This window comes from Xenopus tropicalis, chromosome 1 (assembly GCF_000004195.4).
Source record: "Xenopus tropicalis strain Nigerian chromosome 1, UCB_Xtro_10.0, whole genome shotgun sequence".
NCBI lineage: Eukaryota > Metazoa > Chordata > Amphibia > Anura > Pipidae > Xenopus > Xenopus tropicalis.
In genome coordinates this window covers 167,974,422-167,993,725 of record NC_030677.2, presented here as the reverse complement: position 1 = coordinate 167,993,725, position 19,304 = coordinate 167,974,422, and the positions used below count along the sequence as shown (strand labels likewise).

Sequence of the window (19,304 nt, the reverse complement as noted above, 5' to 3'; positions counted from 1 at the left end):
ACGCCCCGGTCCGGGTTACGTGGCAGCGCTGCAGTCAGCAATAGCAGAGCGGACATATTCCATGCCGGGCTATACCATTGGAACTGCTAGGGGAGGGAGTGATTGGCATCCATAGCTGGTGGCTGACTGTACCTTTGGGCGTGTGTTGGGAATATCGGATACTTGCTGAAGAAACATTAGATACTCTTCACTGGCTGCACTTGTTTCGGGTAAGAGAAGCAAATAGTGCAGGGGGTGCAATCGCTTAGCCCCTTAGCCCAACACTAAGGACTCGGAGGGACCGTAGGGTTTTATAGCAGCGCTTTCTAATGAACTACAGCTCCCGGGTGCTGGGCTGTGGGGAGGGTGTAGGGAATTATGTGCAGGGAGTCAGGTTGGGCAGTGTATTAGTCAGTGTATTATTCAGTGTGCATCCTCCCAATGAAAGACCGAGCAAACATCGCTTGTATATTGTTTCCTTTTGGCTTATACTCTACCCCTGCACTGGGCTGCTTGGTACAGCCGCCAGGAACCCTACATATCTATGGGAAGTGCCCATTCATTGCTCTGAAGGATTTTATTATTTATGTTTTAATCTTGCATGTTTCAGATGTCAGTGGGTGGAGATTTTGACGTGGCACCGCTTTTAATATGCAATGCAGGCTGGGAAATGTAGTCCATAATCCCCTTTTGAAAAGCAAGGGGTTCTCCTTAGCACTTAAGCACACTCCTCAACACACTGATTTGATATAAGCCTTATATAATTTATTTAGGATTTTATAGTGAATTTATTACCATCAGTGCAGCTTACAGTCGAATTGCTCTAAAAACAAATATTGAAATTGCCCATTAATTAGCGCCAGGGCTGCTTTCTCTGTAGTTATCCCCCTGAACTGTACTACATTTAGTCGCAAACAAGCCATGTTTGATATCTGTCATGTTTGATATCTGTCATGTTTGATATCTGTGGCTTTGCTGAACTTTCCATATGTTCATCCTGCCTATCAGACATCTTGGGGCTGATTTACTAAGACACGAATTCCGACCGAATTGGAAAAATTCCGATTGGAAAACGAACATTTTGCGACTTTTTCGTATTTTTTGCGATTTTTTTCGGCGCCTTTACGACTTTTCGGAAATTATCGCGACTTTTTCGTTACCAATACGATTTGCGCGAAAAAACGCGAGTTTTTCGTAGCCATTCCGAAAGTTGCGATTTTTTCGTAGCGTTAAAACTTGCGCGAAAAGTTGCGCTTTTTTCGTAGCGTTAAAACTTAAAAGGCGCGACGTTTTGCGCAAGTTTTAACACTACGAAAAAATCGCAACTTTTTGCGCAAGTTTTAACGCTACGAAAAAATCGCAACTTTCGGAATGGCTACGAAAAACTTGCGTTTTTCCGCAAAAATCGTATTGGTAACGAAAAAGTTGCGATAATTTTCCGAAAAAATCGCGAAATACCGATCATTACGAAAAAAACGCAATCGGACGCATTCGGCCCGTTCGTGAGTAAGTAAATGGGCCCCCTTGTGTTAGTTTATCAGTTTATGAGACTTAAACTGCATCAGTACTGTTACCCATAGCTACCCATCTGCTACACGTTAAAAAATGAAAGTGATGATATGGATAAGGACACTGATGACATTTAGCATTGTGCAGAGATCCGCTTTTCTGCCTCCATTAACCCTTCCCTTCTAGTGATGAAGACTCCATGCCATTAGCAAGAATAAGTGCCAGAAATGTAGGTTCTGTTCAGGCAAGGCACAGTTAAAGAGCAGGAGGGATTATAGCACTTATGTTTTGGGTATCCGCAAAGTAGACAGATATTTTGTCTGCTTACCCATTTTTCTGTATGAATCAAATGCTTTCCTGTGTGCATAATTAGAAAACAAAAGTCTTGTCATCACCTACAAGGCCTCTAGCACAAGGATGGTTTGAACACCTTCTGTGGAGAATCTGCCTATGGTTTAATGACACTTATGGCTGCCATTTTAATTACTGTATCTTCTATTTTCAGGCCCCTTTTGCAGAAAATGATGGAAGAGAGTGGTATTGAAACAACACCTCCTAGCACACCTCCTCCCAGCACTGCTGGAACATCAGTAGCCGCAGCCACAACAGCCATCGCCACCCCTATTCCACCAGGTACTCATTATACTTTATTTAAAAAAAACATTTTGTTGTGTGACTGACTGAATTAATCTGTTTAACTTTGTTATGATCCCTGTGATTTATACAGATATCGTGATAGAAATTTACTGTAGTGGCAAGGTGGTTCTTCTGTGTATATCTAATACTGGGACAGTTTGGTTTGACTAGGTTATAGTCAGAAAATCAACTTTGACTATGGCTGCGGTGCAGAACTCAAAATAATATGTGTAACGTGAGACAAGAAATTAATCAAATTAATCAATATGTCAGTACATGGAAGGTATAATTGCTAATATTAGTAGAGGTCATGTTTTTACAATGAATATTAAAAGTAATAGGAAGGAAGAACCAAACTTTAATCTGTTTTCATATTCTAAACAGAAGCGCATTAGGGAATGTAACTTTTTAAAGTGTCAATTGTGTTTTTTTCTATTGCTAATTCATCAGAACTTCCTGCAAATTGATATTAGCAGTGGCCTTCATATGAGAATAAAATGTGTTCTTTTTCTTAACAGTTTTGTCTAGCCCTCTGGCGGCACCAGCATTCTCCCCACTGCCATCCTTCGCACAGCCAAGTTTTTCTACCCCAGTTCCTTCCTCAGTTGCTCCACCAAGATCATCAGTCCCTTTCACATATGCATCTGCCCTTCCTGTCACTGGGGTGCACTCTCCTCCTGTCAACACCTCTGTACCTGCTGCTTTTAGCAGCCCATTGCCAGCATTCTCTTCCCCATCATCTTTCCCTCCTCCTCCACTGAACACCACTCCAGGCCCAGTTCTTTCAGCACCACCCATGGTTCCACCTGTAGGAGGATTCTCTATGTCTTCCACTTACGATATCACTAAAGGTCATGCTGGGCGAGCACCTCAGACCCCTCTGATGCCAACATACTCTGCAGCCCCTGTCACAGGTTGTACTCTTTTTTTAACTTTCAGCAGTTTTCTGCTGTTGAAATGTGCAATGCTATGTTGTCGGAATATACTTTATATATCCAAAATGGTGTACTTTTTTTTTTTTTTTTTTGTATGGGACCATATATTTTTAAGTTGGGTTACTAGCATTTTTGCATCTAGTTAATTTGTATGATGGTTCCAAAGAACCATTTCTGTAGGCAAGTGGAAAGGAAGTTAACTGGCCATAGCTGCAAGGATAACACATATTTCCTAAACTTGTATTATCCCTCTTAAAATGGTGGATTTACAGTGTGACAATAGCTATAGTAATTTCATCACTCAATACCCTTGGGAAAATGTAATAATAGTTGGAGGAAAAATACAAGTATTTTGCAATTTAATATTGTTTATTAGACTTATTATGCTACATGTTATTACACATCAAGCCTTTTTAATATTTGCTTAAAGAAGGATGTTTTTTCCATATTTGTTATGTTTTTAATTTATTACACCCCTCCCCATAGGAGTCAACTGCCAGCTGCAAAGAAAAGAGTAGAAAAAGATTTAGGAACAAAAAGTGTGATTTGCAGTGTAAGTGTAATGCCAATCTGCAAATCTCCCGAAAGAATAGACATTTTCCTGTGGTAGCACAGATTTCCTGGGGCTGATAAATCTCCTCTTGTGCCATTGCCCTAAAAAGTTGTTCATCTGTGTAGTGATATGTTGCACATTGCTGTGCTTTAGTTATATGGACTAATTTTTTACTCATCATTTTTTAGTTTTGCCAAATCCTGTCACTCTACAAGCTCCTGTAGCAGGGAGTGGATCTTCCATTACATTCCCTGAGGAGCCTGAAGACCCCAGGGTGCATACAGTGCACGATGAAGGTTCTGCTGGAGGCATCTGGGGATTTATTAAGGTAAGATTTGTCTTTTTATAGACTGTTCTCCTGGGTGCTAGGGTATGGAGGCTCCAGGAAATTGAACTGTTTATCAGATTCTAGGCAAAGCCAAGTGGCTCTAATTCTATTACAAACACAACTATAAAGCTGGAAAGTGTGTCAAATCCAGCTGCAAAACCATTCTTTCTTCATTTTCTGCATTATTTGAAATTCTGGCAGGGAAGGATGGACTAAAACACTAATATTACTTATCATAACTGTTCCATAGCTTAAAGACAACATGCATTGCACTGTGATGTTCCTTTCCTTATTGAAATCATGTCTGCAGGGAATTGTGGGATTTGGAGGATGCAGGCTGAGGACAGTCGACTAGTGTTACATTTTATTTGGGTCTTAAAGTAGTCGGATTAGCAGGAGAAGAGGCGGTGGGAACTGTTCCAAACCATATTATTACACTAAAAATCATGAAAAGGCTGCATATTTTTTAATTGATGTGTATTGCAAAGTCATTTAAAAAGCGTACATTTTTTAGGTGGCATTGCCCTTTTATTTTGTTTTTGATGCCCAGTTATTAGGCCCTGCATTTAGTTATGTCAATGGCCAGCACCCTGAGCATGGGCTTAGCCTGTTCCTTCATGCTTTTGATTTTAGTTACATAAAGAGACACTGACGTATTATTGTCAATGCTGGGTTTTGTGACCCAGCATTTTTATATTTTCTTAAAGGGATACTGTCATGATTTGTATGGTGTACTTTTTATTTCTAAATGACACCACACCGTGTACATAGCAAATAATTCACTCTATCATTTAGATTTTATTATTGAACCAACAAATGTGTTTTTTGTTAGTGGTATTAGTGGTGTGTAGGCGCCATCTCAGTGCATTGTGTCTGAGTTGATCTTTCGGCAAGAGCCAGTGCTACACATTAGAACTGCTTTCAGGTAACCATTGGTTTCTCCTACTCCCATGTAACTGGAGGAGTCCCAATCCGGACTTTGATTCCTTACTATTGAGTGCTGTTCTGATATCTACTGGGAGCTGCTATCTTGCTCTCTTCCCATTGTTCTGCTGATTGGCTGCTGGGGAAAGGTGATATCACTCCAACTTGCAGCTCAGCTAAAGTATGACAAGTTTATCAGAGCATAAGTCACATGGCTGTGGCACCCTGGGAAATGAAGAATATGGCTAGCCCCATATGAAATTTCTAAATTAAATATAAAAAAATCTGTTTGCACTTCTGTGCTTTAAAAAAAAAAAATGCAGGATTCTGCTCAAGAAGCTCTTTTAACTGATGCATTTTGAAAACTGTCTTATGACCATATTACTTTGCCAGTTCTTATAAATATTCCTCATTGAAATAACTGCTGTGTTATTGGCCATAAAGATAGAAAGAATGAGATTGGTTGAGTGGTAACACAAGCCTTTATTCTTTATTGTCTATTATATACTTTAGAGACTATCGTTTAATTAACTTGATTTATGTGATCCCATGTAAAGTTGATATGACGTCAATATACCTATAGTATAGCAGCAATATAAGCTGTCACCTTAACTTAAGTCACTTAGGGCCTGGATTCATTAACCTGCTGTCAGCTTAAATAGTGGTGTGTTTAATTAAAACTTGTTTAATGTTTGCTTTGCATTCCTTATGTATATTTTAAGGCTTGTTGGTTTTGTCTGCTTCACCGCTGTCATTTTAGGGAAGAAGCAAACCCATGTACAGTTGTATGCAAGTAAGAGTGGACTTGTCAGGCAATTACTTTTTGTATTTATATGAGACCTAAAAGCTGAATATGGGCTACTGTAATTGCAGGGAGTAGCTGGAAATCCCATGGTGAAATCTGTGCTTGATAAAACCAAGCACTCTGTGGAGACCGTGATTACCACTCTGGACCCTGGCATGGCATCATATATCCGTAAGTTGTGTGACTGCACCCATGTCACATTCAGTGCATTAATTTACTCTGATTATATATAGCCTACAGCCTCTATGAGAATTCCGCTTTGTCCTTTGGACCTGTGCAAGACTTAATCTTTACTTTTTTAAGGCCCCTGGAATAATGTAGTCTGCTGCAGACTGTTATGGGTGGTTTTGTCTGTTTTGCTGGGGGGGCACTGATGTAGGCTCAAGTATTCATTTCAGATTTTTTTGCAAATGCGTAAAAAGGTGCAAGAAATAACCCATGCAGTATATCAGCTACATTTACCTTCTACTCAGGTAATGGGTTACATGATATATTTTGGGAAGGGTCCCATTTTTTTTAAGTGTAAAGGAATTATTGTACAAAAACTTTAAAGCTTCTTCAGGGCCTTGTGAGTAATATTCTTTAGTCCTTAGTGTAAAAATTCAAAACAAAACGTTTTTATTCAAAACGTTCCTAGCTTGCATTTAATACCTGGACACTACCAACATGGCACAAGTTGCATAAAAAATACAAAAAATTCCACATACAGGCAATTAAATATAATATACTATGTGTATGTGAACTCTTTCTATCCTTGTTCGACTAATGCATGTTGGTGTGCCACAGATAATATTTATGCAGTCAACCACTACAAATATTTGGTTATTTTTGTAGCCAGATTGTCCGATACAAAGATAGGAAAAATTAAATGCAAATGTTTACCAGCATGATCCTGTAATACTGGGCATTGTAACAAAATAAAAAAGTATGTTTAAAGGCACTTTTCTGCACATTCTGTATCATAGTGAAACCGTATAAAATAATATTAGTGAAATTCAGTTGAACAAAACTGTATTGCAGTGCAAACATATCGGATCCATGTTAAAAACCATAAGAGTTAAATATTTTTACTTTAGCCTTTTGGCTTCTTATTTTTGTAGGAACTGGTGGAGAAATGGATATTGTGGTCACATCAATTAAAGAAGTAAAAGTTGCTGCAGTACGAGATGCTTTTCAGGAGGTGTTTGGTATGGCAGTGGTAACCGGGGAAGATGGTCAGTCTAACATTGCTCCCCAGCCTGTTGGATATGCTGCAGGATTAAAGGTATATTTAATTTGCATGATTTTTATGGTGCACTTTTTATTTCTATTTTACATAGTAAAATATAATTCACTCTTGCCATTTAAAATGTTATTCTTGAACCAACAAATGTAGTTTTCTTTTTTTACAGTTCTATTTTGCAGTGCTGGCTCCTTCTGAAAGCACAGACTCAATACACTGAGATGTACCTACACAGCAATATTACAACTAAAAAATACATTTATTGGTTTAAGAATAACATTTTAAATGGTAGAATGTAAAGACAGAGTTTACCGTAGTTCACTAGTTGAAAAACCCACTGCTCTTGCTTCACTTGTATAGGATAGTTATGTACATATTTTAAAAAAGAAGCAAATGCATTCTGGCATTTTATTGGCAACAGATTAGTCACAATTGTGCAAGCTAGAATGCTATATTTGTTTATTACCTGAGTAAACAGCCATTGAAACTCCCTCTGTTTAAGATAGCATCTGCTAAAAATGACACAAGATTAAGTATACAGAATAAAAGGAAAGAAATGTGGTGTTTCTTTTCACTGAGAACTCAGAGCAGATGTTCTGTAAGTGTTTATGGCTGTATTTACATAAACCCTTTCTGATAAAGCTTACTTAGTTTTTACTTTTTCCTTCTCTTTTTTTAAAAGGTAACACTAGAGTTCGCTTCTTGCGAATTGTGGAGAACTGTTTTATTTTTTTATGCAATGGTCACATGGAACAGCATTAATAAACCAAAAAACTAATAATAATAAAAATATATCAAAGACTTTGCCCGGTTGCAGTTTACCTGTTTTTAGAAGAATCGGATTCTTTGATGGGTTATTTTTATAGTGTTAAAATGTCTTCATGGCTGTAGCAAGCAATGCCAGGCAGCTGCAAGGGCAAATAAGGTTTTGAGCTGTATTAAAAGAGGCATATATTCAGGGGAGGGGGGTGTTATTCTTCCCCTTTACAGAGCGCTGGTAAGGCCCCATCTAGAATATGCTGTTCAGTTTTGGTCTCCAGTGCTCAAACGGGACATTATTGAATTAGAGAGGGTCCAGAGAAGGGCAACTAAGCTGGTAAAGGGTATGGAAAGTCTCCGTTATGAAGAAAGACTTTCCAAGTTGGGTCTGTTTTACTCTGGAGAAGAGGCGCTTAAGAGGTGACATGATAACTATGTATAAATATATAAGGGGATCATATAATAACCTCTCTAATGCTTTATTTACCAGTAGGTCCTTCCAACGAACACAAGGGCACCCACTCCGTTTAGAAGAAGGGAGGTTCCATTTAAATATCCGGAAAGGATTTTTTACTGTGAGAGCTGTGAAGTTGTGAAATTCCCTCCCCGAATCAGTCATGCTGGCTGATACATTATATAGCTTTAAAGGAACAGTAACACAAAAAAATGAAAGAGCTTTAAAGTAATAAAAATATAATGCACGGTTGCCCTGCACTGGTAAAACTGGGGTGTTTGCTACAGTAACACTACTATAATTTATATAATGAGCTGCTGTGTAGCCCCGGGGGCAGCCATTCAAGCTGGAAGAAAGGCACAGGTTACATAGCAGATAACAGATAAGTTCTGTAGAATACAATAGTGTTTTATGTGTTATCTGCTATGTGCCTGTGCCTTTTCTCCTTTGAATGGCTGCCTCCATGGCTACATAGCAGCTTATTTATATAAATTATAGTAGACTTTCTGAAGTAAACTCACAATTTTTACCAGTGCAGGGCAGCAGCACATTATATTTTAGTTACTTTTATACACTTTCATTTTTTGGTGTTACTGTTCCTTTAAGAAGGGGCTGGATGGCTTCTTAGCAAGTGAGGGAATACAGGGTTATGGGAGATAGCTATTAGTACAAGTTGATCCAGGGACTGGTCCGATTGCCATCTTGGAGTCGGGAAGGAATTTTTTCCCCTCTGCGGCAAATTAGAGAGGCTTCAGATGGAGTTTTTTGCCTTCCTCTGGATCAACTAGAAGTTAGGCAGGTTATTTATAGGCATTATGGTTAAACGTGATGGACGTACGTCCTTTTTTTTTTTTTTCAACCTAATTTACTATGTTACTAATAGCATCTATTAATATCCTATTAAATTATCACGCAGGCATTTTGACTATCGCATGATATTTGTGGTCGAAATCCTCTGTCTTCCCTGTATCAGTACTTCAGCTTCAAAAGATACAGAATCCTGCAGGGCCTCCTTTTAACTTAATTATATGACTTATTTTCTCATCTTTAGGGTGCTCAAGAACGGATTGACAGTTTACGCCGCAGTGGAATGATTCATGAGAAACAGCCTGCTGTATCTGTAGAAAACTTCATTGCAGAGCTTCTACCTGACAAGTGAGTGATGTGCTTGGAACATTAAATACAACAAAAGGCAGCTTTTTTGTGAAGACTTTGTCAGAAAGTCTGATCTAGATATAGAATTTGGGGAACTTATAAATGATTTCTTACTTATTTATAGATGGTTTGACATTGGCTGTGTAATTGTGGATGACCCTGTCCATGGTATACGTTTGGAAGCCTTCACACAAGCAACACCAGTGCCTTTGGAATATGTACAGCAAGTGAGTATGGTCACTGTGTAGGTAACAGATTTAATAGCTGTTGTATGGCCTCTATGTTCCAAGCAGAGGGCGTCTGTGTGCTTTGTACAGCCTGATACTGCCTTCCCCCATGCCACATCTAGCCTGCCACACAACTATGCTTTCTGCATTTAAAAAGCTGAGCTGAATTTTCAGCCTAAATTTTGGGGCGAATTTTGGAGGTACTGTGTCCCAATACTTAAGAAAATAAGGGTAAGGGCTCTGGCACACGGGGGAGATTAGTCGCCCGCGACAAAACTCTTTGTTCGCGGGCGACTAATCTCCCCGAGTTGCCATGACCCGCCATTACATTACATTACATTAACATTTATTTATAAAGCGCCAACATATTCCGCAGCGCTGTACAATAAGTGGGTTACATACATTGGACATACAGAGTAACATATAAAGCAATCAATAACCGATACAAGAGGTGAAGAGGGCCCTGCCCAAAAGAGCTTGCCATCCTGCCGGCGAACATGTAAGTCGCCGGCGGGATGGCACACGCCATCGCGCCGCCGCGTCTGCCATCCCGCCGGCGACTTACATGTTCGCCGGTGGGATGGCAGGGGTAGGCAACTCGGGGAGATTAGTCGCCCGCGAACAGGGAGTTTTGTCGCGGGCAACTAATCTCCCCCGTGTGCCAGAGCCCTAAAGGCAAACAGAGCTACTAGTAGCAGCTACTTGTCAAGACTACTAAAATAGACAATGCTGATCATTTACTGATAACAGTCTCTACATGTGTTTTAGCAGAGGCAATTCTCGTTATTGTCTATGACAGGGTATTGTCTATGACAGTATTTTCTGGCGTTTAGTAGCCATGGAAAAGTAGCTGCTACTAGTAGCTCAGTGTGTCTTCACTCTAAAGGGGAGTGAGGCCAGAGTGGGTGTTTGGGGTAAAGCTTTCTTCCCCCCAGTTCCTGTAAGCAGGATGTGGTGCAGGTAGTTGGCTATAGCTGTGACAAAACATATCATGGCAATGCACATAATGAAAAGCTTATATAGGATGGTTAAAATACAATTATAAGATTTAAATCTGTTTGAGTAGGGCTGCATAGGAAGGAATTGTTTGAAGAAGAAAAAAGTTAAACAAATACATTGGGAGTGAGTCACTTTACATGCAATTCATTGTCAAGCTACAACTCTAAATTCCACTATCAATGCAAACAATTAAAAATACATGTACAAGCATAATTAGCACATAAAGGAACATTAGTTCCTAGACTAATGTGGAATCCATAAACTGCTCTTTACTTTTCGGTTTGATAAATAGGTAGTTAATAATAATCATAGTTAGGCCTATAAGGAAGAAGACACACAGGATGATCACTGCGGCTTTTAAAAAGTATGTTGCGGCTACTTAATTGCCACAAGTCACTGTGACTAATTGTGCGCCATTTGCGCTGCTCAGATTAGTCGCAGTGGTTTTTTTAAAAAGTCACATCTACTAATTGCTGTATGTGTCTTCGCCCTAAGAATGCTGTTAGTGCATAGCTAAGATGTTAACATAGGTTGCAGCTGCAACTGATTTGTAGGGGTTAATTTTAAGCAGGTGGCAGAAAAGTATATGATCTTAATGTGACCTTTTTGGGAATATTCATCTGAATATTCCTTATTATGTATTGAGCCATTTAATCAAATTAATAGGAATCCAGAAGCATAAAGTACATAAACTCTTAAATGTTTTCTTGACCATAATCATGTCAATACATGAATAAATGTTCTGTAGTTTTCATGCTTACGTATTTATATTTTCTACTTACATCTGGCTGAAGGCACACAAGTTGTTCTCTCCACACTAATGTAATCTAGCCAGTGGAGAAGCACCTGAAACCTTTCATTGACTATAATGTCAACTGCCTGTTTCTTTTTTTCAGTATCAGTGATTTCAATGCACTAAAGTAGAACATCTGAATGATTGAAGCCAGTGCAGGGAAACAGCTGGGAAAACATGCAAAGCCACTGCCTCTCTTTCCACCTGTACCTTAAAAGATAAAAAAGATATATACTGTCCTGTAAAATAAATAAATATATGTGTATACACACACATATATGTATGTGTTTTATAAGCAAGTGTGGTCAGTATTATTTTGCTAATACAAAGTTAGAAAGGAAAGGTGGCCAAGACAACTTTAAAATGGACCAGTTCAGAACCTTGCACTCTGTATTTGTAGAAGGCAATTAGGAAGTAAAATATCTAGTGACTTATTTATGCTCCTAAGAAGCTGAAGTAAGCCGCAAAACACACTGGACTGGCTTAGGTGGACTGCAGGCAACTTGCCTAATCCCTACTTTTTCCAAAGCTGTGAGGCAGGAATGGCAGTCTTTGAAGATTTCATTTCAATACCATCTTCCACTTTGTTATTTGTTAGTTGAAACATAGCGTGAAGTCCACTTATTTGCTATATACAGATTAGGATCACTTGTCCACACTATCCTTGAAAGAAGTTCTTTAAAATGTAGTATGTATAAATAAAATGTAGTATAAAAATGTAGTATAAAATGTGAGTATTTTAATATTTATAGTATTTAATAGTATTTAGTATTAATGAGGATATTAAAGGTTAAATTTATGTAATCGCTAAATAGAAATACAGACTGATGTGGTCTGAGATACCCTGATACCCTTAGTTTGTATTGTTGAATTAGGTAGTTGCTGGACCTGCAGTTATCAAGCTAATTCTGAGCAAGCACCACAGAGCAATCGTTTTCTTCCACTTCTTTATTCCTCAGTGGCCCCAGGCTGACAGTGCAGTAGAGTAAAAAAAGCTGACTTTTTGCAGGAAACCAGGAAAAAGAGGATTGCTCAGTGATTGTTGCTCAGAGGTACCCTAGGCCAATGCTGTTTTCTTGCTAACAGGACTCTGGCCCTGGGCATCAGGTAAGTGTTTATAAACACCTGGGAGTGCTAAACCTTTATGTCCCCCAGTGATTTCCCCTTTCCTTATTCTTTAATTGTGATACAGTATTTATTTGCCTTAGTGAAGAAACACACAAATGTTCTGTTTGTGTAGACTAATTCTAGTCTTTTTTTTGTGCAGCCATGCCAGTACTTTAGCCAGGTCAGTTTAGCACTGTTGGGTAAAACATTGTGCTAGGGACAATTTATTAACACACTTTCCATAGTATTAATTTTCCTAGCAACCAGTTAAATCAAACACACATGCCAGACCAATTTATGGCAATATTCATGAAATGCTTGCTTTTGTTTTACAAAGATGTACATTAAGAACAGACCATGGGGCTGATTTACTAACACTGGTGCTACGTTGGTCCAGTGCTGTTACCATAGCAACCAGTGACATATTTGCTTTCATTTTCTAACATCAAAATATATTGCTGTTGGTAATCGTACTGGTGCAATACACTGTTAGCAAATCAGCCCAATGATTTGCTCTGAATGTATATTTGTATAAAGTTATGCAAATGCTCTATGAATTGGTCTCTGGTCGGCACAGGGAGTCTGTGAGCCTTTTTAATTGTTGCTAGTAAGAGGAATAGTATGGCAGCCCCCACCCACGAATGAACAAAAGTGTACAAAGGCTTCATATATGTAATATCCTGCAGCAAGGTCTTTTGTGGTTGCATTTGTAGAAAACAGATTGTAAACACCAATTTGTAATTGGGATATAAGTTTTCTTTAATATTCATCTGGGGTAGGTATGAGTTCCTTCTGCTTACAGGATGTATTTGTGCGGACTGGGGTAAGTTCGAGCCCAATGACTGCATATTCTAGCATGTCTTGAACAAAGCTTTTGCTAAAAAAAAATTGTAAACTTTATCCTCTGCCTTTTTTTAGGCCCAAAATTTCACCCCACAGGACTACAACCTCAGGTGGTCAGGGCTGTCCGTAACAGTGGGCGAAGTCTTGGAAAGAAGCTTGGCTCATGTCAGCAGGACTGACTGGCACGTGGCATTTACAGGCATGTCTCGCCGACAGATGATTTACAGTGCTGCCAAAGCCCTCGCAGGAATGTACAAGCAAAGACTTCCACCCAGAATCCTTTGAGAACACTTGGACTTTGTATCAGAGTTCTGACAAGAAGACCAAAAACTTACAAGCAGCTGAATTGCCTGTATGGGAGAGAAATAGTCTAGGGGAGAAAATAAAATGTTGGCAAGAAAAACCCACTATAACTGTACAATCAAGTGGTTCAAATGAAAAATCGTGCATATAAAGCTTCCAGAGAAATTTTTGTTTTGTTTTGTTTTGTTTTGTTTTGTTTTTTTATACAGTTTTTAGCCATAACACATTTTGCTTACCAAAATCCTCTTGGTATATATGCTAAAAGCAACCTATAATTAGGCATGCTTCAGAAGCATCCATTCAAAAGTATGGATTACATTTCCCATAATTATGCATTGTTATTGCATTATCACGTGACACAGACGAATATTGCCATTTAAGCCCTTAGGGATTGCATTTGTGCAACATATGCACATGATCTTTGGGCTATACCCTATTTGCACTACTGGAACTGCTACTCGATGGTGAAATCAGATAGGGTGCAGATCTGTTTGTAGAATTCTTTTGTCTAGGCACATTTTTACAAACAATGTGCTAAAGTAAATCCTAGAATTGAGCAAAATGGATGTTGCACCACTTAATTCAAATGATGCAAATTCTTTCCTGCCCCATCATGATATCTGACACTGAATACAGATAACTGTGAATGGAGTTGGGGGATTTTTAGTAGTGTCCCTTCGAAATAGCAATTCTTTGTAATGGAGTAAATTATTTAAATGATTTTCTATTCATGTATTCATTTTTTATTGGCAGACTATGCTTTGGTATAAAATGGCCATGTTTTTAGCATTCATAACCTACAGTTACTACAGGCTATATTAGTGTATGTAAGCCTAAGTAATGAAGTGTAAAAGACAAGAGTGACGTGCAGTGACAGGATTAGCTTGTGAAAGGTGAACGTAATGTTCTTTGCCTTAAAAACTAGATTACATTGCTGTCTCTAACTCCTCTATGCTTACAAATGTTCAGACTTATTTTAGTACACTTTTTATACCCAAGTGAAGACGTTTTGCTAACACATTGACTGCTATGGACCAGTGACCTGGATCAGATTTAAATAAACCTTTTTATGAGGATATATGCTGTCTGTTGTATTCAATTATCACTTTTCCTTTTACTGTACAAGTGCTTTTAACTGCCTTGCCAATACAGGTATGGGGTCCCTTATCTGGAAACCCATTCTCCAGAAATCTGAGAATTATGGGAAGGCCATCTCCCATAGACTTCTTTTTAATCAATTATTTAAATATGATTTCCTTTTTTTCTGTAATAACAAAACAGTACCTTGTACCCAACTAAGATATAATCCCTACTGGAGGTAAAGCAATTTTGTTGGGTTTAATGTTTACATGATTTTTTAGTAAGAGACCTGTCTGTATTCCTATATTTTGTGCATTTGTTCTATTGTATGGTTGTGTTACTGCTTACTGAACATGTTCTTACTAGTTTTATGTCTAAAATGCCCAGCCTTTAGCCTGATGGCTAAACCTATGGCTTTATTTCGGAACCAGTTGCCCAGCGTACATCCTCAGTTATTTCTAGAAATTTGGCGTCTATGGCAAGCCCAGTTTTAAAGGAAAATCTATGCAGTTTTATTTTATTTGAACACTGTAGAGTAGATTTATCAACGTTCACAACTTTTACCACAACTCGAGTTTTGGTTTTTTTGTTTTTTGTTTTTTTCTTGTTAAAACTCACAAACTCAGTATCTTAAAGCAAAATTGAAACACTTTATTCAGACCATTTAGACCACTGTAAACTCACTTCGAGTTTATTCAAAGTAAAAAAAAAAACTCACAAATTCGAATTTTGATAAATAGGCCTCTCCACATCATGTGGAATTGAAACATACAGTAGCAGAATAGTCCTTTATTTACATATATTTTTAAATTTAGTGTTTCGTGGTATAATTTTATCCCAGGGGAAAATTGGTTTTCTTCAATGTGCTGCTCCAACAACCTTAGAATGGTTCTCTGCATTTGCATCTCCATGGGTGCATCTCTACAGCAGCTGTTAGGTAGACAAGGCAGATAGCTTTTCCTCAACATGAGGTAGGCAATTCTTCCATGATTCTGCAGAAATCAAAATACAGGTATTTTGTAGGCAGCATGTAGGTATGGATGCAGGGTGGGTCAGGTAAATTGCTGACCTGATCAGATAGTGTGTCCAACTGAGTGTTGGGTTGGTCTGGGTCTGTAAACTAAAACAAGGTGTATTAGATTCATTATACACAGACTTATTTTCTTTCCCAAAGTTAGAAAAATAATGAATAGTTCTCTGTGCAAAAAGCACGCTCTTACTGTGAGTTGCAGAGAGATAGCAGAAACAGGTGGCTGAGAAATTTGTTTGGTAGCGTGTTTCCCTTGTGTAGCAGAATGGCTATGGCACGAGTTGGTGATTTGCAATAGGCAACTGGGAAAAACGAGTGACGATTTGTAGAAAGAAAAAATTCTGTGTTTGGGAAGCAAATAACTAAACATTTTCTTAAAACTATAAGGAATTAATACTCTTTTTTTCAACATAAAGAAGGGGTGAGCTCTTGGCAACAAGAAAGGAATGCTAAGGTGACAGCACCGGATAATGTTCAATATTTTAAAACAGTGATTATAAATATAATGGTAAGGCCATTTGTGAGTTACTAAATGTCCACTATTTGAATGTAATTTTATGGATATGGCCATTAACTCGACATCATTATAAAATACGTATTCGTTTTATCAAGTTGAATAATTTATCTTGAAATATGATTTATTAAACACGGCTAAATGAGGAGCTATGAATAGAAAGGAAGAGTGACTTGTTGCAGTGGAGAATATTGCTTAGTTTAAGCTTCTTGTCATGTTCAGTAAATTGGCAGCTCAGTGCTCTACAAAGAACCATGATGGTCTAGATTTAAATATACTGAAGGTGCACAGGGTTATATTATTTTAAAAAAAAAAAAAAAAATAGATATAATAAAACATGACGAATGCACTTAGGTCTTTACATCTAGAGGAGAGGTTGTAATAATCATATGGGGCACAATAATATAAATCTTCTAGCAAAGGTGTACAAGAATCTGAGCCAAAATTACATGATGATACGTAGTATTGAAAAAGTACAGCTTGAAGCTATGACCAGATATGAATTTCTCTAACGCCATTACGCCTAAAACTAGTGCTAAAAATTAGTTATTTTTCCCCTTTCACCTACAATAATGTGTGCACAGCGCATAGCTGAAGTAGTGACTGTCTGCCACATAAAAACAATGATGCAGAGATCAGATTGGTTGCAGTTCTCAAGGGGTATTAAAGGGGGGGTTAAAGGGGTATTACTGTTAGCTGCCCCCCCTAAATGCATGCAGGAGCTTCACAGTTCAATGCACCTAAGAAGAAAACTCTGTGGGTAGGAACATGGTACTCCTGCTTGTTGATAGGCATCATTGTTTGGGTTAGGAGAAAACTCATTTGAAGTATAAATGGTTTTCTCTGGAATAACGATTGGTTACAATTTGCTTATGGAAGGGAAATGACATTGAAACTTGAACCTGGGAACATAAAGCTTCCTCTAGAACAGGTAAAATCTCTCAAACTCTTCTTACTGCAATCTGTAAAATATCCAAAAATGGATAACTACATGCAAGAATAAAGTCTTGCTGCACCGCAACTGAGATGTAAATGCCACTGCAGACCCTTGAAAAAAAAAATCCTCCTTTGTATTAATGCTGGACTACACCTCTATTATGGATAGCTACTAACATTTTGAATGCACCACAATTATTTCCCCTTTGCGTAAGCCCATCAAAAACTTGTTGTTTAAATTTGGACACCACCCATGAGATTAAAACAATTCAAATTACTGTATATAGTCAGTAATTCAGCAGGGGGAACACACCTAAAATATTACATGCCTAAATGACCTGCTTAAATAGATTCTGTTTACAGGGTCGGACATAGTGGGATACCACAAAAAATACCTGGTTGGCCCCACCGACCCAGGCTTTATCTTTGCTGGGGACTGCCCCCTCCCTTAAATAAGGGGAAGACAGGGTACAGGGCACAAGTTTGAGGGAGTGGGTGGGCTGGTTTGCTGTTCAAAGAGGCTCATGACTGGATGGAGGGCCCCTGAGGTAGCAGCCCAATTTTGCCCCACACACCCCAGTCTGACACTGAAAATTAACAAGTGTTTGCCAGGGAAATTTGGCCAGTTGTCTTGGACACTACAGGCTAAACCTTGCCAAACATTGGCTAACTTTTAACTGGCCCTCCCTTTGTCAGGGTTTGTCAGGTGTTCAGTGAAGGTAACTCTGTTTTCATTACCCCTTTTACACATGTATGTGTAAAAGTAAAATTTGTAACACTGTGACCTGGAGTTTAGGTTAAATATACCAGTGCCTTCTTATTAGGGTGGTATCTGACCAGTGTGTAAATGCATCCTCTGCCAAATAAAGCACTCACTAAATGTATTGTACACACATAATGAGTTACCCAAATCAGTATCATCCTTTCACTAATATAGTACAATGGGAGTACTCACTACCATGCTCCTCTAGAGGCCCAACTTTACGCAGAACATGTTGTTCACTCTAGCAGCCTAATTTACTAAATATGGGGCAAGAAGAAATGTGCACCCTGTTTGTTCTAGTCTGTACCTTGCCCCTCATGAAGATATAAGAAAAAGGTTGGCTTCACTATGGTATTAAGTTTAGGTCCTTTACGACACAAGTTTTCCCTGCATGAGACCTAAGGAGTGCAATTGTGTGCCCATGGCATTTCCATTTGTAAAGGAGTCACTAAGGGACAGATTTACCAAAACACGAATTCGAATCCCGAATGGGAAAAATTTGGATTGGAAACGAAAATATCGCGACTTTTTTGTCGCTGTCACGACTTTATCGTATTTTTTGCTACTATTTCGTCGCTGTCGCGACATTATCGTATTGACCGATCGTAAATGGTGGGAAAACCTTTCCGACTTTGCATGATTTTGGAAGCCTCCCATAGGAATAAATAGCACTCTGCAGCTCCAACCTGGCCCAAGGAAAGTCTCCCATAGGGCTCAATGGCACTCTGCAGCTCCAACCTGGCCCAAGGAAAGTCTCCCATAGGGCTCAATGGCACTCTGCAGCTCCAACCTGGCCCAAGGAAAGTCTCCCATAGGACTCAATGGCACTCTGCAGCTCCAACCTGGCCCAAGGAAAGTCACGATACCGAAGCATGAAGGAATCCAAAACTTTCGTACTTGTCGCAACAATACGGTTTTTTTGCGATGGCGATGAAAAAGTTTCGAAAAATACATGCAAGATACGAAAAAGTCGCAAAAATACAGATCATTACGAAAAAAACGCATTCGGATCGTTCGTGGATTGATAAATGTGCCCCTAAATGGTTTGTCTAGATGTGTAGAATGTCAAGGAATAATCAATTCATGCTTTCAGATTGGGCTCCAACAAAAGAAAAGCATCACTGTGCTACTTATCCTTGTATGTCTCTGACATGTTCAGAAACATACAGTATTTTCCAGCTTCCACTAAGTATTTATAACATATGATGTTGGGGAAGTGCCAGTCTTACAAATAGTGAAACAGTTAAGCTCCGCATGTATCATTGTTGCATGTATAATCTACCCCCCCTCCTTAATTTATGGACCTGTACAATTAAAAAGGCAGTGATATAAAGTCAATATAAATGGAACAGTGTTGCAGTTATTACAAGTGAAAACAGATTAGCAAGACAAGCAGATGCCAGTAGATGGCAGTAAACTGACAATGAATACAATTTATACAACTGTGAGA

At 38.7% G+C, this 19,304-nt stretch overlaps 1 protein-coding gene across 2 annotated transcripts; it reads left to right on the top strand.

The window, feature by feature from the left end:
- prrc1 (proline-rich coiled-coil 1) lies at nt 1–14,609 on the top strand. Of its 2 annotated transcripts, NM_203715.1 has the most exons (9): nt 29–209; nt 1,994–2,121; nt 2,643–3,038; nt 3,801–3,940; nt 5,738–5,840; nt 6,770–6,933; nt 9,156–9,259; nt 9,384–9,486; nt 13,304–14,609. In NM_203715.1, the coding sequence occupies exons 2-9, from the start codon at nt 2,010–2,012 to the stop codon at nt 13,511–13,513; spliced, it is 1,332 nt and encodes a 443-aa protein (NP_989046.1). In that variant the 5' UTR covers nt 29–209; nt 1,994–2,009; the 3' UTR covers nt 13,514–14,609. The 2 variants fall into 2 exon arrangements, with proteins under 2 accessions (XP_012813642.1, NP_989046.1); XM_012958188.3 differs by lacking the exon at nt 2,643–3,038 and having other exon boundaries at nt 1–209.
- The last annotated feature ends 4,695 nt before the right edge of the window (nt 14,610–19,304 follow it).

Bases quoted from the DNA above. Each gene is read 5' to 3' on its own strand.
- prrc1 (NM_203715.1), top strand. From the start codon at position 2,010: ATGATGGAAGAGAGTGGTATTGAAACAACACCTCCTAGCACACCTCCT. The intron at 3,039-3,800 runs GTTGTACTCTTT...ATCATTTTTTAG, and splicing joins CTCTGCAGCCCCTGTCACAG to TTTTGCCAAATCCTGTCACT. The intron at 6,934-9,155 runs GTATATTTAATT...TCTCATCTTTAG, and splicing joins GATATGCTGCAGGATTAAAG to GGTGCTCAAGAACGGATTGA.